Source organism: Columba livia, chromosome 3 (assembly GCF_036013475.1).
Source record: "Columba livia isolate bColLiv1 breed racing homer chromosome 3, bColLiv1.pat.W.v2, whole genome shotgun sequence".
Lineage (NCBI taxonomy): Eukaryota > Metazoa > Chordata > Aves > Columbiformes > Columbidae > Columba > Columba livia.
Genome location: NC_088604.1, coordinates 5,715,880 through 5,738,885, shown reverse-complemented (window position 1 = coordinate 5,738,885; position 23,006 = coordinate 5,715,880). Strand labels below are relative to the sequence as shown.

Here is a 23,006-nt window from a genome sequence, read left to right as displayed (position 1 = left end):
AGAAACATAAGAAGCCTGTAACCATCAGTGACAATTAAATGGTTTGGAAAATGTACTGATACAGAAAGTCCCTACACCGTTGGTGTCCTTTTAATCAAACACACTGACAGTCTGAAAGACAGAGTACTGAAGTAAGATATATTAATATATTTTTGGGTAGGTATTTGCAGTATTTCTTGTGTTTCCCCAAGAAAGTCTATAATCACAAGAGCTTTTGTGTTTATTCCTAGGTGGTCAGCTCCTGGAATTGAGATTTCCGGGCTCTTCCCTGTTGTGCAAATCTAGTTGTTTAGGTTGCATTGTGTTATGCTCAAAATAGTGTTTCTGTATAAAGAGGAAGCACTCCTTGGGGTAAGGGTATAATGCTTTTTATGTATGTTATTAAGAAATGCTGTTTCTTTGTTACTCCTAAAACCAGTTTTATCCAGCTCCCGATACGTATTTCCTGAGCTGATGGTGTGTTCTTTGTACCTGAGGGTTCTTCCATGCCAAGTTTCATCTCTTATCATCCTCATCATTCTCCTGTGCCACACCGCTTACCAACCCGTACGTCTACTTCTCTGCACCGCATCCCATATCTCCAGGCCTCTGTTATGATGCTCCGCCTGCATTTCTCTAGACTGCATCATTATATTCGTCATAAATATCTAATTTGATGTAGAATAACTGCTTGTTACTGCTGTCTGTATAAAACTGTGGTTGTACCATAAAAAGATAACAAAAATAAAATAATTGTCCACCTGGTCAATTGGAGGAAATGCTAAATTACCCAGCTAAGTAAACCTTTCAAAGAGCACCTCATGAAGCTCAGTCCTGAGGCCTTGTATCCTCGGTGCAGGGCTGTTGCTAGCAATGACAGCGCTGCATTACAGGGCTACGTAGTCACTGAAGCAAGCCGTAATTATTTTAATTCAATTTTTTCCCTGATATTGGGTAATTTATGATAGGCTGGTTTACAAAGGCTTAATAGAGCATAGACCCTGCCATTCTGCTCTATAGAAAGGCTTCTTGTACTTACATGAAACATAAGGTCTGGGATATGGCTTTTCTAGCTTTTTAATTTCATCCATATTATATTCTGGAGGTGGTGCAAGTCAATATGTACAAAGAGGGTTAGATAAGATCAGCCCTTTTGTACAAACAGAAATTCTCTCAGGCAAACAGTGCAATCCTATAACCTCCCACGTCTTCATGCAGTGTGATCGTGCTTTCAATGTCACATTCTTTCTATGACTTCAGCGTATTGATGTATCTATATATTAAGACAAATGCAAGACTTCTTGTTACACTGGATTTCTCGTATTACTGAGATAAATACAGGGTGTTTCAAAAAGATGGACCCAATTTGAAATTGCTGTATCTTTGAAATTGGCTCCATCTTTTTGAAACACCCTGTATGTTTTATATAAAGGCTAGAAGGAGCAAGAAATACAAACATGAGATTTATATTGAGTACTTTGATGATGTGAGAAGGAATAGCTGCAGAAAATGAAATGTGATCACTGACTTCTAATATCTTTACTACAGTGGCTCCCTTTTCCAAAACTTTTCTTCAGTGGAATCCTCCCATATTTTCATAAATGTTCTTGACATTTAAAATTCAGAGTCAGAGAAAATATACACGATGAAGCTAATTAAATTGTAATTTTCACAGATATCATCTAACTAATGAAAAATATCATCATCTTCAAGTGCAAACATAGCTCAGAATACACACAGACATGAGACTGTGATGAAAATGTCCTATAAGTTACATTAGTTTTTTCTCACAAGACCCTTGGACTAAATATAAATAAAGGCGGCGAGGTTCTTTAGCACTACAACTTCCAGCTCTGATTTTTTAAAGTTGTTTGCCCCGAGATGCAAAACGATACGTAATAATGAGCCTGTATGGCTAGCACAGTTGGCTCTTAAGAGGGGATAACAACATGAGGATATACAGCTCAATGAGCACCATGAAGATACATAGGCTAGATTTCCTTTTTTACACCTTCATGAATCCAGAAACTAAAAGAAACAGATCTAAATGAGAAGTTTACTACTCTTTTATAAAAAAAACCCAATCCTTAAAATTGAAGGGAAATTGCTACATTAGAAGAGCTCATGAGGGGGGCAAATTTGCTCCTGAAAATAAAAATGATGTAACCACTCATGTAAGTTTTGGATTCTCATACTATTTTTACTTTTGAGTCTTTAATCGTTAGTCTCTTTCTAGCAGTCTACAGTTGAATGCTCTGAGATATTTGAAGTATCTACATTATCTGAAACATGTAGGAGGGGTTTATATGGCACAGGACCTGCTCCCCCAGCCTGGCAGCTGAAGGGCAAGCGAAAGATCTGAGGGTATCTAAAATGGTGCTAGAGGCTTGGGGTTAAAGCAATTGAACTGTTCTCTGTATATCAGCTTTAAAGTGGGTTTACTCCCCATGTAATGATTTAATTATTTACAGTCTAATGACCGGAATTTTGTTTGGGTGAGGAGGCAAAGTCATATGGAAGAACGTTGACATGAAACCCCTCAAAACAAGGGAATGAGATCAAATGAATGGGAATGTTCAGAGGAGTGACTACTTCGAGGAAAAGGAATAAGTGTCTTCAACACCTACTCTCCTAAGCGGGATAGTACAAGCCAGGCAGAGCTTCATGGTCCATATGTCTCTTTGGAGAAATGTGGACTTGGGAGCATTTCTGGGGGATATGCCTTCAACAAACATACAGTACGAAGTGAAAATTGAAGCAGGAATGTGAAAGCTGAGGGTTTGTATGATTTAGCCCAGACTAGGTGATCTAATAGGTTAATCAATTAGTCATCAATTAGTCCATACTTCTGGTCTACTGCCCTCCACCAATAAACAAAAAATAAAATAATACCATTTCATTTTAGAAGTACTGGAAACCCTCATCAAGATGCAATATTGTAAATTACTTTGGCCAAAGAATTAAGGAGGCAGCTATAATGCAAAAGTAATCTAAACAGTTTTTAAACAAATTGATGCTGATTAGAGTTCTAGGAACGTGGTACAGCACACATTTTATAGGGTTTGGGCATGACGCTAAATGAAATTGCAGGGCTGAGGTCCAGGTCTGAGGTAGAAACTCCAGGGGGAGGGTGGAAGGTGAACCTCTGCAGGAGGCTGGTGAAGAAGAGGAAGAGCTCCATTTTGGCAAGCGTCTCTCCAGCACAGATCCTCCGCCCTGGAATGAGATGCAGAGTGGCCATAAGAAAGTCAGTGGGAGCTGCTTCTTCAATAGCTAGAAGAAATAAAAACCTCAGAGAACCTCTTATTCTGAGGAAGATAAGTGAGAATCCAAACCACCTGAAATGTTGTATCCTAACTATGCATACAGAACACTGTAGCTCTTCAAAGTGTATTAAATACAAGAATCATGTGGGACAGAGGATACTTGGTCTTCAGAAGCACAATAACAAAGCTACTTGGTGATTTGGTTTTTTCTTTTACTTTGTCTATGTGATTACATTTGGGGAGAAATGTATGGAAATGCAAACTGAATTCCTTAACTCCAGTTTTCAATAAAATTTATATTTTTCTTTGTCTTCAGAATTTTCCTCTACTTTGCTCAACTTTGGGATCCCAGGCCAACTTTGTCTGGATTAGCCTAGACTTTGGTTTCATTGGTCTGGCCACAGGCAATTTTTTATATTACATTTTGTCAGAAAAGGCCTTAAGACTCACAAATGCTGGCTAGAGCGAGACTGAAGAGAAAGATGGTAGAGATATTCCATGGATCTCCTAATATAAGCCTTTCTTCAAAAGCACTGCGAATATGAATTTTTCTCAATCCTTGTCAAATTCAGCAGTTTGTAAACTGCCTTATCAGAGCATGGTGATTCAAGGCCAGAACTAACAAAAGCCTGAACTGATTTTATTTTAATGCCCTTTTATGACAGATAATGCAAGAGCTATTGCGTGACTGTGCTATGAAACAATCCTCTCAGGGAATGCTCAGACATGACACCCTCTGGATGTCCTTTCAGCTAGGACATCTAGACTTAAATCTGAAAAAGAACCCCTGGGAATTGGGAGTATGAGAAGCCTTTTTATGAAAAAGAAATCGCTATGTGTTTGAGGGTGAGTATGACACGAAAAAAACATATTCAAATATCATGCAGGGTTAAAAATACACTAATAGGGTCTCTAAAACATGCAGAGTGCTGTGGATATGATAGACAAGTAAGATTATATGTAAGGAATAGGAACTTAATTGAGCAATGACAGAACCTGCAAAGCAGGAGGAATGCCAGAGAGGGACCAGTCATTATGGGCATAGGGATCTCCTGTGCATTGTCAAATGGTGCAAGTGTGTAAGCTTAGGTGAACATCATGCTCTGTGGAAACCTCAAGAGGCAACCCCTCTCTGTCCTTCGATTTTATACAGAATTCGGGTATTTATATAAGGCAACTCCCCTTTGTTGACATGCCATATGAAGTCTTGATCCCAGCCAACATTATTGGTGACTTTTTAAAAGGAATGTGCAAAAAGTAGACATGGCTCCTCAGGAAAGACACAGAAGCCACCTTTCCTTGTGAGTGCATTGTGAGTGGTCATAGACAATACAGCTGGGTACGGTAAGAGTCAAAGAAGCCCAGGCCATAGAGTGGTTGTGGACCACCCATTACAATGCAGAAATATGTTATTTAAACCATCATGGAATTTGCTAAAAACCTCCCTCATATTTAAGATGTCACTATGAATTCTGATTTATAATCATTGAATACTAACTGAGAAACTAATAATATCCAGAGGCTGGAGGAATTAGCAGAGATTTGTGAATACTCTCATCAGAGGGGTGTCCTGAGAAATCTGAGTGAAATCTGAGTTGTGAAGTGGCCCCAAGAAAATGTTGGGGGGAGGGGAGGCAGGCTTTGGTAACAAAAAACCACTGAAACAAGTAGTTCTTGTCTAAGATCTGTACTTGCAACAGCAGCAAAAGGAAAAGCAAAGGCACCTGCTGAAAAAGGCATGAAAGCATCTTTCTTCACAAATCTTCCCTTGGCGTCAAGGAAGTGCTCAGGATAGAACTTGTCTGGTTTCTCCCACTGTGATTTGTCTTGCAGGACAGAGGTCAGTAAGGGAATGACGTAGGTGCCCTGCAAAATGAGACCATGGGATTAATCCATAGACTTGTGGTGGCAGTAATGGCAATCAGACTCCAAGGTTGTCAGGCTGGAGAAAGATTATTCTGACTGTTGTTATGCATCTTCATTAGCGAGTTCATATTTATCACATTAACCAGGTCTGAGAAAGAAGAAATGCTAAAAGAAACAATCCCTAAGCATCTCACCTTGGGAATGAAATAGCCTCTGAGGGTGACATCTTCAGTAGTCTCATGAGGCAAATCCAATGGCAGGATATTAGCAAACCTCTGAATTTCATGGATGACAGCATCAGTATATGGCATCTGAGTTCGATGCTCGATCCGTGGGGCGTTTGACCCTATGACTTGCTCTATCTCTTCTTGGACCTTCCCTGGGGAAAAAATCAAGTATAAGGAAGAGTAAAGGATTCATTCGTCCCTTAGACATACTGTACTTTACTGGTCTAAAGTATAAATGACCTTGAGTGAAAACCAGAAATTCTCCCCCAATTTTTTTTCCTTTCGTTAATGATGGGAGGCAGACAGAACTACAGTGTTTGATTATTTCTTTACCAATAAGAAACCTAAAGACTTACATTTTTTTACTCTCGCTTCCATCCAAAGTTTCTTGTTCTGACCAAGAGGTGTCTCAAAAACTCCACTTGACTGCTAACAACCCTGTACCGTAAACTGGGACACAGATGATAAAGAACAATTCCCTGGATTTTCTCTGGCATTTAAAACCTCAGTAAAATCCATTTAACATTTGGACAGGCCTTTGGTTTATCAACAGCTTGTTTCTGAAGGAAACCCATTTTGTTGCCCAGCACAGGACAGCACTGTTCTTTTTAATTAATGAGATTTTACTGAGAAAAGGACTTGGCTCATACAACTCTGTTTATAATCTACTGGTAGCCTGACTAGTGTGTCCCTCACTGGGCCTGAACCACAGGGCAAAGTGGTACCTAGATAATAATTAGCTGGAAATCTGGGCTTTTTCTAACTTAGTGTATTAACAAATACATTGATACTCGACGTTCCCATTCAGTTCCTAATGCACTGAGTGTAGCAGCATCTATCATAAGACCACTTACTCTGAATTTCAGGGTACTTTAGCATCAGCAGAAAGCTCCAGTTTAGTGTGGTGGCAGTTGTCTCAACACCAGCAGTAAACAAGTTGCTCACCAAGTTTAGCAAGTTGCCATTATGGAAATACCCATTGGTAGTGGATTTCTCCTGAAAGAAGTTGTTGAGATGAAGGGATGAAAACTTCAGGCTTTCCATGTGAAAAATGTATTTTATGTGGCTAAATGTTTACTAAGAAATAAATCCTATATTTAAAAAAAAATGTGTGAAAGACAAAGAGCAGCTTTGGGCTTGTACCTGCTGAAGAACATTGACATAGGTCCTATGTTTTGCATGATCTCTGCCCTTACTGGGAACAACTGCAAAGGGAGATGGTTTCTCTATGAATACTGCAGCTCAGATATATCAGAGACACTAAATAAGGATTCTGTGAAAGCCCAGGTAGTGCTTTTGTTTTGTAATGCATTATGTTTTTGAAAGAGACAGAAGGACCTGGATAACAGAACAGATGAAAAGATGCAACCTCTGTAAATGTATTACTACAGTCTGGAGAAAAGCATGAATAAGGGTAAATATTTGCTGACCAAAAGGGGCTGGAGCTGCAACAGAGTAAATATAAGTTTAACTCTACTGGTTTGTTAGATGTGTTTTGTCACAGATAGATTCCCTGAAGAAACACAGCTATAATTACAAGAACAGAAAGGAAATAATAAATCATAGAAGTCCTGAGTTGGAAGGGACCCACAAGGATCATCAAGTCCAACTCCTGTCCCTGCATATGACAAAATGTCTTCATATAACCATAAAAATTCAAATAAAAGAGAAAATATTCAGTTACCTCCTGCTGTTTAACAAGGAAAGCATCAATAAGACTTCTTTGATCATTTTTATCCAGAGTTTTGAGATGTTCTACAAAAGTAACTTGTACATAAGCATGGAATTCCTCTTTGATTTGTAGAAGAGTCTTGTTAGCCCTGAGCAGAAATCCGAGGTATGGGAAGATGTTGTACATCTACAAGAGTGAAAGACATCAAGGAGAATTTGCCAGCCAGAGGTCTGAAAACACTGCAGAAGCAAATGAATAATACTGTGCCCATTTTGCAGATACAAAATCAAAGACTTAACGTTACTATTTTCTTCTTTAGAACATGAAAAAGTGACTGGATGAATTCAGGGTAGAAAATCCATCAAGGACCGCTGAGTACAAGGAAACCTCTCAGCCCCAAATTGCTGGAAGCAGAAACTAGGTAGAGCCTGATATTTTTTACTTCCAGATTTAGCACTCTTCAAACTCTAGCTTAACTATGTGGTTGAGAGATTGAAGATCTGATTGTTGGCTTCAGGATTCCCAGACGGCCTCTGAAGATTTGTTTTACCCAAGTAAGTGCTTGTAAACCTTTTACGTCTCAAAGACTCATATTTTTGTGTTCAATAGAAACAATTGACTACCAGTATTATAATACTATATGTTCCTATGGCATCCAGTGGAACAGCAGCATAAAAATGTTTATCATTACCGTAACCAAAGGTTTCCCAGCAAGCCTCATGCTTTCATTGGTCAAATGTAGAAGTCTCACGAATCTGGAGTCTTTGTAGTCAAAACGTTTTCCAAGTAATATTGACACAATTATGTTAGCAACTGCTGCATGAATTATTTTACTAGCATCAAAGGGCTTTCCTACACAATGAACAAAATAAAGAATTATATTGTGGCAACAAACTATGTAAACTTAATACTAATGATAGTTATTTATTTATTTTGTTATTATTCATTGCTGGTTTTGACTATTATCCACTGTTAGAACAACATGCCAAGACACAGAAATACTAGAGGAGCCAAATTCATCTAATTAGTGCAGTCTGAAGTACGATATTTCTTAAAAAGGTCTGAACTTGAGAAGGTTACTGGCAAGCCTCTGGGTACTTGAACAAAACCTTAGAGATCTGAAGAATAGATGATCTACTCACCTTCTTGTGACCCAATGTTGTCTACCAGATACCCATACTCCTCCACAATACGGTCCTCAATGGCCCTTTTTCCCATTCCAAAATCTCGTAGTGTTGTGAGAGTAAATCTGCGCATCACCTTCCAGTTTTCACCATGAGCGAAAATAATCCCTGACACAAAGAGAATATTTTCAGTTGGCTGAAGATTTTAAATAATAACTAATCTGTAGACAAATAATATAGGTATTTAGAAACAGTCACTTTTAAAACAAAGTAGATTACATCTAGCTGATGGAAAGAAAGATAACTTTCCCTGAAGTATTTTCAGGTTTCAATAATAGCTTTATTACACACACAAAAAAGGAAGATAAACTATTTAAGATACATTTCATCAAATCTTAAGAAGAATATGTATCTCTGAGAGACATTTGTCACTGAAAGAAAGGGGTCATTGGAATTTCAGTTTCAAACTGTTGGTCATGGCACTTTGGAAATGGAATTAAATTGAGATCTTAAGTCTGATGATTGCAGGAGAAACGTGGCTAGGTACAAATATATTTAAAATGTAGGTAGTGTCTTAAAACCTCCTTAACCAGTTTCTCACTGATATTGTTATAGCATGTAAAAAAATTACTTCAGTCATATTTTTTTCAAGAAAAAAAGGGAATAAAGAGAGTTTACATGCAGTAATGTGATCCAAGGATGCAGCTGCTAAAATGTTCACAGAATTATTCCTGAATTTGTCCACAGGTCTTTGGAGATGTAAACATGACACTCTTATGCAAACTCAGAATGAAATTTGGGTGTGAAATTGTCGTTTGGAAACCGAGTTCAGTATACTGTATTTCCTTTATTAAAATAAATTGTCGGTTCTTCAGGTGTTCCATTCTATTGTCGCATTCAGATTTTAAAAGCGGTATTCACAACTTGAAAGGAGAAGCAGTGCTATAGCACTTATTTCAGGAAAAGAAGGTTCTACAATAAGCTCAAAACAAGAGATACCATGAGACCTAGAAATGACTTCCCTGTCATGCGTGCCCCTGTTCTAGGTCCTGAAAACGTGACATTGTCCACTGTCTATTGCTGTTTTATTGTTAGAGTTATGGTTATTTTGTTGTCACTGTCAGTAGTTTCAAAATTGAATAAATACACTGAAGTCAGTGAAATTGCTCTCAATTTCCAATGTCTAGAATGGTCTCAGAGCCAAAGTGATGTGCCAGCGTCTGCTTCATCTGTAGGAAAAAACTTTTTGAATAAGTCAAGCCGATAAGGAAAAAGAAAACCAACTTACCATTTCCTCCAGTCAAATCTTGAAAGATTGGGATTTTAGGTCTCTCTGCAAAAGCATCTGCCTGGTTTACGAGAGCTTCCTTCACTGTTTCATACCCAGAAATCACTACTATTTTCTTCAGCCCCATCTGAACACTAAAGACTGGACCATATAATTTTGACAGCTGTCAGAAGAAGATAACAGTGATTTTCAACTTTTACAGCCTACAAAGAAATCCACCACCTTTTCAGTGTTGCTTATTTTCCTGTCCTGTCTCTAAGTTACTAAAATGTTAAATATTTCCCTAAGTGCAGAGAAAGATAATTGATTTAAATAATGTGAACATGATAGCTAGTGACTACATGGCACAGTCAGGAGTAGAGTCCCATTGTGCTAAACCAAGCAGAAGTGTTAACACCTGAAACCCCAAGTCAGTCAAGAATTGCACTGACAGATTTGTTTTCCCTCAAAAACCCCAGTAAATTCAATATTTGACTCCCATTTTCACAATGATCTCTGTTATTGTGATTCTTTTGTTATTGTATAAAAAGCCCAGTGTGTTTCTGGGCCACGTTCTGGCATTAGGTATATTCTCAGTTTTTACATATGACAACATTCACCATGAGTCTGTCTCAGGGACAATGTTTGGCCTAAGCTGGTATGTTTTTAGCTTGTACTGGAAGATTTATTTTCATATAATACAATGTTCCTGATTCTCCTGACAATATGCGGTGGGTTTTTTTTGCCTGCATTTATTTTCTAGTGTGTTTGCATAGAGAAATAGAAGGTAACTATTTAGCATCAATAATTTACCCCTTTTAAATAGTTTAACCCTTTAAAAATAACCGTCAAGGAAGACATATCTAATTTCAATGTCTAAGTAGAAAAACGTCTAAGAAAGGATCAGGTTCATAGAAATCTTCTGATTCTAAGATCAGGAAAGTCCTACAATAAGCTAGATAAAGAAAACACTAGGAAAAAAAATATTGCTTTGGTTTGCTTACACCTTTGCTGTATATTCTGGCAACTGTTGGCTCTGAATATAAAGAGTATATAGTTATTTTCAGATTTGGGGGAGGAAAGGAGGGAAGAGTATTGAGAAGGACTGTTAAATCAGTGAAGGCAGGAGTCTGCAGTAACAACCCCGACATGTCGATCAGTGGAAGCTGGAGGGAGTTATAACGTCTGTCAAAATCACTCCTTATTCAGTTAACTTTTTCACAAAATTACCATAAAAATAAGGTGAACACTTGTGATTAACCTGGGAGTTGTTTAAGGCTGAAACCCAGATGCATGAACTCGCAGTAAAGGGAGAAAATATTATAGTAACGAACAAATCTTGTTGCATTCAACTCTTTCTTCTCAAATAACAGTTTCTGACCCCTTGCTAAGGTTCATCTGTGCATATAACATGTTGGGTGTAATAGGACAAATTCTCTGTCAACTTGGACTATGGGGCTTGATGATGTTTTTAATTACAAGACCAATAAAAAAAGATAATGACTACCTGTAGGTAGGTCCTGTAGGGTCTCTTCAAATCAAACAAATGCAGACTTCCAATGATAGGTAATGCTCGTGGTCCTGGGGGAAAATTCTTTCTCCTGTGGTTATTCCAGAAATGTCCCATTTTCAAAATGGATAGAAAAGTCAAGATGAACACTAAACCAAAAGTGCAGCTACTCCAGTCCATCTCTTTTCAGCCAAGTATTTGCTACAGCAAAGAGAAATGTGGTCCCTGGATCTCTGTCTTCCTGCAAAAATTTCCCTTGGGAGGCACTTGTACTAGTCCATAATCTGCTCTCCCAATGAAGGGTATGTTTTTCTTGTGATTGGGGACTGTTTTTTTCTATTCCTCTGTGTTTGCTAATGAAACCTCATTAGAATACAGAGACAGGCAAATGTTTGCTAAACAAGTGTATGTTGGAGGGCGTACATTTCACTGTCCAAGAATGAAAGTCCAAGAACACAGGGAACCACAGTTCATCAACCTGCTGTTTGGTATAAAAGTCATAAATTCTGCATGCTCTTTGGGTTACTAATTAGTCACGTTTTTGTCATCAGTACAGGCACACAGCCTGTGTGAGAACTGAGAAATGAAATCAGAATGGTAATGCCCAACTAATTAATGTACAGGGATTTAATTTTTTCAAAGCACTTAAAGACTGGCATAACTTTGCTTCCATTGAATTAATTGGGAATTTCAAATCACAGAATCACAGAATGACTGAAGTTGGAAAGGATCTTTGGAGGTCATCTGATCCACCCCCCCACTGAAGCAGGGCCACCTAGGGCTGGTTGCCCAAGAGTATGTCCAGATGGCTTTTGAGTATCTCCAATGATGGAGACTCCACAACCTCCCTGGGCAACCTGTGCCAGTGCTTGGTCACTCTTACGGTATGAGTGTTTCCTGATGTTCAGAGAGAACCTCCTGTGTTTCAGTTTGTGCCCATGGTCTCTAGTCCTGTCACTGGATACTGCTGAAAACAGCCTGGCTCTTGGACAGGATGCCGGGCCAACTTTTCTAGACCGTGTTTTTACCAAGAAAGGTTGAACCAGGTGATCCTTGTGGTTCCTTCCAACCTGGTATTCTATGATTCTCTTTACCCTTCCTCCAGGTGTTTATTATGCATGCTGATAAGACTCCTGAGCCTTCTCTCCTCCAGGCTAAACAGGCCCAGGTTTCTCAGCCTTTCCTCATGTAAGAGATGCTACAGTCCCTTCAGCATCCTAGTGGCTCTTTACAGGACTCTCTCCAGTCTCCAGACTCTCTTCCACAGATTTTCAACCCACCTCACTGTCTGGTCATCCAGCCCATATGTCAACAGCTTGTCTATGAAGATCTTATGGCAGACAGTGTAAAAAGCCTTACTGAAGTCTAAGAAGACTTCTTGTGACTAAGAAGACTTGTTCTTGTGACTAAAAACCTGCAGCAGAGCTGTATGAGGAGGAAGCTGGAGAGGCCTAAGTAGTGCCACAGAAGGACTGGTTTGCTCCATTCTTACTGGGAGCATAATGTTGTTTTTTGTTTGTTCATTTGTTTGTTTGGGTTTTTGTTTGTTGTCGTTGTTGTGTGTTTTGTTTTTGTTTTGTGTGTTTTTGTTTGTTTGTTTGTTTTGTTTTGTTTTCAGGCAAGAGTGCATCCCCAGAAGCTATTTCAAGTGTGAAGGCAGATCTTTCCAGCTTTGAAGACAACATTGACAACAGTTTGATTTGAAATGAAGAGAAGTATTTTTTATTTTTCTATGTTTTTATCATTGTAATTAAAAGTACTTTTTTCTGTAGTGAACTAATTTATTTTCATTTCCATACAGCATATCACCACATGGCATCACCTGAGAACCCTCTGTGCATCTGTACTGCAGTTCTCCATCAGATGAACATTTTATGTAACTTTGTCTCAGGTTGAGCTGTTCCGTTGTATTTGTATGTGTGTGCATTCAGGGCACTGGTGCAGGGGTAAATTGTGCAATGGACCCTTTGGATGGGGCTGTGCTGGAGGTGTGGAAGGTCGAAGTCCTTGTGTATGTATGTGTGTAGGTCAGTGTATAACCCTTTGAGGTCTGGCCCAGAGACTGACACTGACCTCTTTCATTGAGGGGAATATGCAGAGGTGTAGGGAAGGCCTGAATTAAATGGATTTTGCTATCTCTCTCCTGGGATTCATCTTCACAGTGACCACCACCCTCCCTTTCAAAAAGTCACTGAAAGTCATGACTGCTACCTTCCATTATGATGGTGTGCTTGGATTAAAAATCCCTCACTGGATTCAGAAGTACCAACCTTCCCATGTGGGACTAGTTACAATGATATTTCATGTGGCTGTTTCAGGAAAAGCAGATGGCTAAGTAAAGCTTAGGAACGTGGCACTGCACAGACTTTGTGCGTCTTTGGGGGGACGGTAAGCCCAAAGGAGGGAGAGATGTCCAGGTCTGAGGTAGAAACTCCAGGGGGAGGGTGGAAGGTGAACCTCTGCAGGAGGCTGGTGAAGAAGAGGAAGAGCTCCATTTTGGCAAGAGTCTCTCCAGCACAGATCCTACGCCCTGGAATAAAATGCAAGATGGACCATAGAAGAGTCAGTAGGAACTGCTTCTAGAGCTGTTGTCAGGGCGTCTGAGCTCTTGTGGAGGGAGTTCAAAGATCAGACTCTTTGTTAAAGCTGGACCTATGCAATTAGTAGGTACAGGTGGAAGAAAGGAGGAGGGGGGGAGAGGAGGGGAGAGGAGGGGAGAGGAGGGGAGAGGAGGGAAGAGGAGGGGAGAGGAGGGGAGAGGAGGGGAGAGGAGGGGAGAGGAGGGGAGAGGAGGGGAGAGGAGGGGAGAGGAGGGGAGAGGAGGGGAGAGGAGGGGAGAGGAGGGGAGAGGAGGGGAGACCTCTGAGAACAGTGTAGGAGGCCACCTCCAATGGGAAGAGAATCTTAGATGTCCAGTTCACCTCAGAACGCTAAAACCAGAATGCAAAATACCTGCTGAAAAAGGCATGAAAGCATCTTTCTTTACAAACTTCCCCTCCGAGTTGAGGAAATGCTCAGGGTAGAAGATGTCTGGTTTCTCCCACTGTGATTTGTCTCGCAGAACAGAAGCCAGTAAGGGGATGATGTAGGTTCCCTGCAAGCCAAGGCAGAACTGTTACTGCACTGAGGGTGGAGTTGCTGTGACCATCATAGCAATGGTGAGTGTTGGAGCCCAAAAACTACACTTTAGGAAGAAAAGTCCTGCGAAAGTATCTATGAGAACCCTAGGGTGAGTGACCATTCTTGGATGCAAGCAAGACTTGAAAGGGGGATGTGTCAAACGGGGAACAGAGGGAAGGAAAGGAGTGAGGAAGGCATCTCACCTTGGGAATGAAATAGCCTTTGAGGGTGACATCTTCAGTAGTCTCATGAGGCAAGTTCAATGGCAAGATATTAGCAAACCTTTGAACTTCATGGACGACAGCATCTGTATATGGCATTTGAGATCGATGCTCGATTCGTGGTGGGTTTGATCCTATCACTTGCTCTATCTCTTCTTGGACTTTTTCTGTGAAAGGAATAGGGGTCATATATAGATAGATCACTCAAATGTCTCTTTCTTCTACCAGGAATATGGGGGTGTGAAGAATTCACTTTTTGTCCAGCCCTGTTCAGGGTGAAGTTACATTTGAGGTGACCTGATGAGAAGGAAGCTGCTGATTGCGTAGTTTCCACTTACTCTGAATTTCAGGATATTTCATCATGAGCAGAAGGCCCCAGCGCAGAGTGGTAGACGTGGTCTCCATACCAGCTGAAAACAGATTTCTCACAACTGCAGTTAAGTTTTCATTATGGAAATATCCATTGGCCTTTCCATCCTCCTGGATATATGAAACAATCATAATATCAGCTGATTAAAGATTCAATAAAGTACTTTTTCTTTGGAGAACAGGGGATAGCTTTCACATGCAGTCCTCAGGGAGGAGTTAAGTTTAAAGTATAAGAATGTTTTGAGGGGATGACTTGAGAAACCTGCACACTCAAGTCAACAAGGGTCTTCCCCTGGGTTATGTCAGTGACAGGAATGTTTTGGGAAAGAGCGAGCAGTCACTGGGGGCCACCCATGTGATGCAATCATTTGCTTCAGAGGTTTTCTGTCTGTGGGGTATGGAGGGTAAGGTTTGTTGGGAAGAAGAATAAATTTGCAGTCAGAGCTGGGTTTTGACATGAAGTCAAGAGGTACTGGACCATTATGTTGACTTCGACAGCCACTAGCATCAGAAAAGAACCTAGAAGTGTGGTTCATTTTCCCCTGTAATCCAACAGCCAACCCAGACTTTTGCTATAGCCGACTTGGGCTCAAATCTCATTACTTCATACCATGTAAAAGTGAGGGCTGGGTACAAACACTGCCACATTTTTACAAGAATTGTAAAACTAGATTTTTGTTGAAGTGGATAAATGAAATCTTGTGCTAGCTGGCAACTGAAACTGAGAAATACCTACCAGTGAGTCTTGGTTCCCTGGCTGTTTCTGCAAAGGGGAATGTGAGTTTAAAAGAGGGTCAGGAACACTGGGGTACAGAGAGGGATTTTAAACTACAGATAAAGACAGCTTCTCCTACTTTGCTTGCTGTTTAGTGTTTTGTGCTTTCCTGATAAATGAAGTGGGGAGACATAAAAGATGTGATCAATATATCTCCTAGCTGAAATGACTGCACAGGCTTTTAGCCTGACCATGGATTTTGGTATCACTTTTGCACATGTTATATCTCTTCTAAAGGACATTTGTTTATCAAGCCTTGAAAGGAAAGTGAGGAGATTTGAAGAAGCTGCTGGGATTCAATTACCTCTTGTTGTCTCACAAGGAAGGAGTCTATGAATGTCCTCTGGTCATTTCTGTCCAGGGTTTTGAGGCGTTCTATGAAAACAACCTCAATAAAATCTTTCATTTCTTTTGAGTTCTGAATAAAAATTTTGTGGTTCTTCAGGAGGAATCCAAGGACTGGGAATATGTTGTATATCTGCAAGATGCAGAGACGGCAAGGAAGAAAAAACAGTTGCTAAGTAGATGCACCACAGTTCAACAATGTGTATTAAGAAAAGCTTTTACAGAAGATGGTGTGTAGCCTTATGCTCATGATGCCAAATGTCGCTTTCTCCTTCTTCCCTGGCCGGCAGTGTGAAATTGTTAAAATGTGTTCCCCATGGTGTATTACTCACAGTAGTCAATAATGGTCTAGAAATCCCATATTTGTGCATATGTCCTTGACACAATTTCTTACCTCTCCACTTCTAGACAATTCATCCTTCCCTTTCCACACTGGTTGAAATGTGAGTCTCAAGTTTAAGAGACAGTTATGGACATTGCCACACTGTTTTTGACCTTATTGTTTATAACTGGAGGTGGGGAATAATGACCAACTTCTACTGCTAAGAGACACAATCGTTGTATCACAGAATCACAGAATTACATGTTGTTCAATTCTTCATCATGAAAGGAGGAACTGGCAGTTTACCAGGCTATGCTGCTCAGTTAAATCCATAAATAGCATCAGAGGTGCACCTTCTGCCATTTCAGGGTGCATTTATCATGAAGAGATTGATGTTTTGCAATGATTGGATTTGGAGAGGTATATCATTGTGTTGTGTAATCATGCTTTTACAGAGCAATATTCAAACCATATGAATTACCGAAACTGATGGAGATCCAAAAATCCTGATATTCTCATTTGTCAATGACAGGAGCCTTTTGAATGTGGGGTCTTTGTAGTCATATCGTTTCCCAAGCAGTATGGATACGATGACATTAGCAACAGCAGCATTCATCATCAGCGTCATCTCAAGGGGCTTCCCTAGGGTGGGAAAAGGAGGTGCAAACAACCAAGTCATTCTAATTAATTAAAAAAGCATACAGAAGCTTGGTGAAGTCTGTGACATGGTAGGCACAGAGCTGGCAGGAGGAAAGACTTCCCCATCTCAGGGTTAACATGTCCCATTTTGCCTGATTGTGAGTCTTTTGTGCTCCCTTCCATTTTCTTCGATATTATTGCATCCCTGGTTCTTTGTGGCCCTTCCCAAGGCTGCTTTGTTTGGGCATACATTATATTAAATATTTGCAATATAAGGGAAACTCTCAGCATTGCCACTTCCTCATTGGTGCCATCCTCAGTTGTCCCTCACCACTATTCTTTGAGAACTGGACTGTATCCCTTCAGGTCCTATAGGTACAATTTCCTAACTCAGTAGCGTTTGGTCACACAATCTTTCCTGCTGGGGTTCTCAGTCCTACAGCTTCTAAGTCCCTCTGGTACTTTGCAGCTTGACACATGTTCAAGGTGAGGACTTGACGCCTGAACTAGAATGATGATTTAGAAATCTGTTTTTAGCCCAAGTCTGCTTGGACAAAACAGCTGCATGCTGAAGTCCTGTTGTTGGTAATTGAGCCAAGTGAAATGTGTAACTGGGTGTTCTGTCTTCTACTGGAAGGACTTTCCCAGACATGTGACTTTAGGAATAATGAGTTTTTTAGTACAGGTATGTAAGTCCTTGCAATAGACTTCTGCCTCTAAATCAGCTAAAGCTGCTACACATGGAGAAACACATTACTCTTCTCAGAAGTACTCTTTCATGTCTGAGTCCATGTTTGACTTCAACTGCCTCAATGAATGTTTTTCATCTGCATGTCAGGCAATTGCCAGGAAGAGAGGCAGAGACAGAAAGCTCACATTAACTTCTTGAAGCATGGATGCTGGAGAAAGGTAGATCTCTGAAAGAGAGACTCTTCTTCCTTGACCCCTGGCATCTTTGTAGGAGGCTTGGGGAAAATCAGGGTGTTACAAAGGTAAAAATCCCCCCACCTTTTTGTGACTCAATTGCATCTGCCAGGCATCCACACTCTTCTACAACACGGTCCTCTATGGCCTTCTTGCCCATTCCAAAGTCTCGTAAGGTTGTAAGAGTAAATCTTCGCATGACCTTCCAATTTTCTCCATCAGAAAATACAACTCCTGAAACAAAAATTGAAAACACAGAAATAGAAATTTAGTAATGAGAGCAAAGATTCCTCATATACCCTGAATCCTAGTAAAGAAGGTGAGTGGTGGCAGGAAACCTCTCAAGCTCTCAAGGCTCGTTGTGTCCTCAGGTAGAATGAAATAAAGAAAGACATGTCAGCAGAAATCTCTGAGGGAAGCAGCCACCATTTTGAGTTCATGAGGTGTCTGATATGCCCTGAGACATGAGGGCTTTTGTTCATCCTCTGGGACATCAGCTGGGATGATGAAGGTGCTCGTTAACCTTAGATTGCCCTTAGGTGAGCTGCAACCTCACCCAAGAGTGTCTGTGTTCTTTCAGAGACTAAAGAGTAAATGAAACCTCAAATATGGTCATCTATTCTGAAAATTTCCCCACTTAGTGGTGGTAATACCACTCCCGTACACTCTAGAAAAGCTGCAGAGAATTCTCAGTGGAATCTTCAGAGAACTTTCTGTCAAGCTGGTGCTGCTCTTTAGTCTCCTTTCACCTATAATACTCTCTTATACTTGTTTGGAGTATTGTTCAAAAACCTGTCCCTAATGAAGAAAGAAAACATTTAAAGATAGGTTGGCATTTAACAACACCTTGGTTACTCAGAGCTGGTCACAAGATACAAATGTGATCAACCTAGCCTTCCTGTCTGAAGAAGACAATCTCTCATGTCCCTGCTTCCATGCATCCCGTCAATATGGGAATCAAAACATCACATTCAGGGTCTAACACCTGTGGAGGGTGAAATCTGCACCAGAAGAATCACAGAATGTTAGGGATTGGAAGGGATCTCGAAAGATCATCCAGTCCAATCCCCCTGCTGGAACAGGAACACCTAGATGAGGTTACACAAGAAGGCATCAAGGCAGGTTTTGAATGTCTCCAGAGTAGGAGACTCTACAACCCCTCTGGGCAGCCTGTTCCAGTGTCTGTCACCCTCACTGAAAATAAGTTTCTTCTCAAATTTAAGTGGAACCTCTTGTGTTCCAGCTTGAACCCATTACCCCTTGTCCTATCATTGGTTGTCACCGAGAAGAGCCTGGCTTCATCCTCGTGACACTCACCCGTTATATATTTGTAAACATTAATGAGGTCACCCCTCAATCTCCTCTTCTCCAAACTAAAGAGCCCCAGCTCCCTCAGCCTTTCCTCACACAGAAGATGCTCCACTCCCTTAGTCATCTTTGTTGCCCTGCATTGGACTCTCTCCAGCAGTTCCCTGTCCTTCTGGAACTGAAGGGACCCAGAACTGGACACAATATTCCAGGTGTAGTCTCACCAGGGCAGAGTAGAGGGGCAGGAGAACCTCTCTGACCTACTGAACACTCCGCTTCTAATACACCCCAGGATGCCATTGGCCTTTATGGCCACAAGGCACAGTGCTGGCTCATAGTCATGGTCTCAGAAAAAGAGAGAGCTCCTTCTGGAGAAGCGAGCTAAAGGCTTGGATTATTGTTTATTCTCTCTTAAAGAGAGATTTATTATCTCTTAAAGAGAGATTTATTCTCAAATATAAATTGAAGTGGGAAATTTAAAATAAACATTCATTAATATCAGTCGCACAAGGAGTATTTGGAGATAGTGCTGCTGATTTAATAGACACTTCCCCACCAGCTTTTATTGGGTTTATGCAAAAGGTTTTGGCAGCTGGTTGCCTACAGGGGTGACCTTTGTAAGAAGAGATCAGGAGATGCCCCAATGTCACCTTCTCAACATGTTACCTCTAAAGGAAGACTCTGTCGAGGATTCAGACCTCTAAATTATGTGTTTATGTGTAAATTAAGAGTATAATCTCTCCCTTTTCCACATGGATATCGCCATATATTGTTCAATTTCTCCCTCATTTCCATTGCCTCACAAGCTTAGCAAAACAAAGTGAGAGGTTCTACATCCTCCTGTCCATGGAGAAAGTCTCATTCTTCTTTGCAGAAGGCAAGAGTAGGGAGAACAGAACAGCACACTCACCTCTTCTTTTTCCTCCTCCTGTTATTTCAGAGATTGGTATTTCAGGTCTCCCTGCAAAAGCATCCGCCTGCTTCACCAGAGCTTCCTTCACTGTGTCATATCCTGATAGCACCACCACTTTCCTTGATCCCATCCAAATGCTGAAGACTGGACCATAAGTTTTGGATAACTAGCGAGATGAAAGGGATCATTAAAGGATGATATTTAGCAAGCTCAGAATACTTGTTTTTTTTTTAGCCAGTTTAATGTTCACTCTCCTGCATGGCACTGAATTTTCATTCACTGTCCAAAATGTGGTCTCTAATCCTCTGTTAGGTACTTGAGTACACAGATTTTAGAGAGGCTAAAGGAAAGGCTGAAGAGCAGACATCCTTGGCACTGTGTTCCTTTGAAGAGAAAAATGCCAAGTGAATTTCTCAGTGATTGTGGCAAAACCTGTTCAGTTTCTGCTATACGAATCTGGACAAGCAGCTGGCATAATGAGTAAACAACTCTTAAATACCTGGAGTTGCTGCCTTTAGGAGCAAGGTGCAAAAGCTGCAGCCACAACCAGGCAGCAATAGATGGCATGGCTCACACAGAAATTAAATCCAGGAAGTTAAGAATGTCTTCATTTTGAGTTATGAGATAACAGTGTCCACTACATGGACTCTGTATGTAACTTGATTGAGAAGCTAAGAACTCATAGAGAACATGTTAGTACCAAGGAGACCAGTTTCCAAGGTGGTAGTACCTTAGGACACATGAACTGTTTGAAACTCTTGGGCTTGCTGTTCATGGCTTTGAGGCATGGCACAGTGAGAGGACCCCAAATATCCTACACTATCTGATTGTCACATACCATCTTCCCTGGAGTTTACTGCCACTAGATATGAAAGAATAAGCAATGTGTGTTTGTTTCCTACTTTGATCTAGGAAATCAGAAAAGTTCCTCCTTTGTGCTGTGGATGAAAGGAGAGGATAAAGAAGCTGTTTTCTACCAGTTCCCTGATTGCTGAGTCCACCAGACAGCCTCCAGAATAGTCTGATCTCATCCCTAAATGTTCCAGAAACCCCTGGTGGAAGTTCTTGTAGGAACAAGGGATGCATGGTTCCTCTCTCCTGGTTACCCTTGTCTGGAGAGCCCCACCATTTCCTTTGCTCCACAGAAACAAGTCAGTTCTCTTGATGACGTGGCTGGAAATCAGTTCCTCTGCACTGACTCAAGACCATGCGATGGGAAGAGCAGTTACTGCAGAGAATTAATTCTGTTATGTTTGCATCTACCTGTCCAGATAAAAGTTTGCATCCTTTTTTAGGGGTCAGTGGCTGCCCTAAACAGACAGCTCTGAGAAAAAGAAACAACAGAAGTTACCTCTAGCATTGTCAGGTGAGGTCTCTTCAGATCCATGATGTGCAGATTTCCAATGATGGGTAAAGGCCTGGGTCCTGGGGGGAACTTTTCTTCCATGTGGCTCTTCCAGACATTTTGTCTTTTCAGAATCAACAGGAGAATGAGTATAAACAGTAACCCTACAGGAACAAGGCTGATCCAATTCATCGTTTTTGAGCAGAAGTTTAGCTGAGAAGATCAGAATTCAGGCAAAGTGTGCAATCTCCTGTTAGAAGTTGAGAGTTTCAAGTATTAATGGCACATCTACACATACAGAGATATAAGCTTCACCTCTAAGAAATGGTAGAAGTTCCCATCTGGGGTTTTATGCTAGGAGAGTCCCTACTGGACACTTTCATGGATGTGTGCACCCACTTTACTCAGTGCTGGTTACTGTTTAATGGGTAGTGTCTAAACTAGTCTTGTACTTTGGCAGAGATGTCTGTGGGCATAAGTCCAATATAGAAACAGCAAGACAAACACTTGCTTTGAACTGAGGTGGAAGCAGAAAGGAAGGATTGGTACTTAGGCTTTGCCTTCTCTCTTTATGGAAGGTGTTGGGGATACCAGGTCTTGACAAGAGAAGAAGCTTAGATGATTAGGGATATGGGACAGTTATGAAGGTTCCTCTCGAGTGACCTGAATGTGGATTTATGGCTTTGATGCATTGTGGGTCCTAGAGTAGCAAGCTGCATTGATCAGTAATGCCTGAGAGGAAGAGCTCAGTGTCAAAATCCTTTGAGCTAGCTGATTAATTTGTTGTGACATTGATCTAGCAGGAGTTCAAACAGTGAAATGTAGAATCAGACTGATCTGACCAAATGGTGAGGTCTTTGTTGATCTGATAGCTTCATTTTCCTTTAAAGTGATTAGATGACAAGTGACACATTCTCTTCCAAAACCAGAAGCTGGAACAGGTCAGATAATCCACACCTTACATGTTCCTGATTTTCACATAATGGTTGAGGTCACCTGGTCCAACCTGCCTGCTTGAGCAGGACAACCTAGAGCCAGTCGCACAATAGGGCCATATCTTCAGCTGTGGCACTTGCCTGTGACATCCGACTCAACAACAATTTCAGGAAGAGAGGTGGAGAGAAGAGCTTATGTGATTTTCTCTGAATGAGGAGCCCAACTGAGGGGAAACTTGAGAAAAGATGGCCTCTGGTGGTTCAGGAAAGAGGGCTGAAGTACAGACTGACTCATATGTCTTAAGGTCTAAAAGAGTGAGCAGCAGAGAAGGAGGTGTTAAAAGAAGAAATCATGGAGAAGAAGAAACCATCCAGGGTTTTCATTGAGACTGACCAGAGATGAGCTGCAGCCTCCAGAACGGTGTTTGGACGAGCCTTCTAGTAACGTTGTAGAGAACTAAATGGTACATGACTGTGAGACAGGAACATGAAGGCTGTGTGAGTTAAGATGCCCAGGCTGAGCCTCTTGTCCTTGACTCTTTAAATCATCAGGATCCCTGCAGAGATACAATCAAAGGCTCAGGAGAGGGTTTAGGCTCCCAGTGGATTGCGATGTGGAGATCTAGAGGAGAAGAACGCAGGCACCTGGCTAGTAGCCTGGAAGAGGACCTAGAGCTGTCCTACCCCAAGTCTGCTGCTGTCCCCCGTGTCTCTGGAGGAAAGACAAAGACAGTTTACCTACTTGAAAGGTGTCCTGGAAAAAGTCCAGGGCCTATGTCCAGGTGTGTGCTAGTTGGCTTATTTCTACTCCACCCCCAAAAAGGAGGTGAAAAGGTACTGAGAATGTCATTCTTTCCACATATGTCTGGGATTTAACTT

At 41.0% G+C, this 23,006-nt stretch overlaps 2 protein-coding genes across 2 annotated transcripts; both read right to left on the bottom strand.

Annotated features, from left to right (window-relative positions):
• Positions 1-2,154: 2,154 nt before the first annotated feature.
• On the bottom strand, positions 2,155-11,242 carry LOC102095962 (cytochrome P450 2K1). The gene is made up of 9 exons (XM_005507400.2): positions 10,909-11,242; positions 9,423-9,585; positions 8,153-8,302; positions 7,702-7,862; positions 7,023-7,196; positions 6,193-6,334; positions 5,306-5,490; positions 4,970-5,111; positions 2,155-3,195 (listed from the first exon to the last, which is right to left on the bottom strand). Exons 1-9 carry the CDS (start codon positions 11,089-11,091, stop codon positions 3,008-3,010), a joined length of 1,488 nt encoding a protein of 495 aa, XP_005507457.2. The 5' UTR covers positions 11,092-11,242; the 3' UTR covers positions 2,155-3,007.
• Positions 11,243-12,605: 1,363 nt separating this feature from the next.
• LOC102096140 (cytochrome P450 2K6) lies at positions 12,606-21,576 on the bottom strand. The gene is made up of 9 exons (XM_005507401.4): positions 21,199-21,576; positions 19,845-20,013; positions 17,711-17,860; positions 16,545-16,705; positions 15,701-15,874; positions 14,591-14,732; positions 14,235-14,419; positions 13,864-14,005; positions 12,606-13,441 (listed from the first exon to the last, which is right to left on the bottom strand). The coding sequence occupies exons 1-9, from the start codon at positions 21,382-21,384 to the stop codon at positions 13,254-13,256; spliced, it is 1,497 nt and encodes a 498-aa protein (XP_005507458.1). The 5' UTR covers positions 21,385-21,576; the 3' UTR covers positions 12,606-13,253.
• Positions 21,577-23,006: the final 1,430 nt, after the last annotated feature.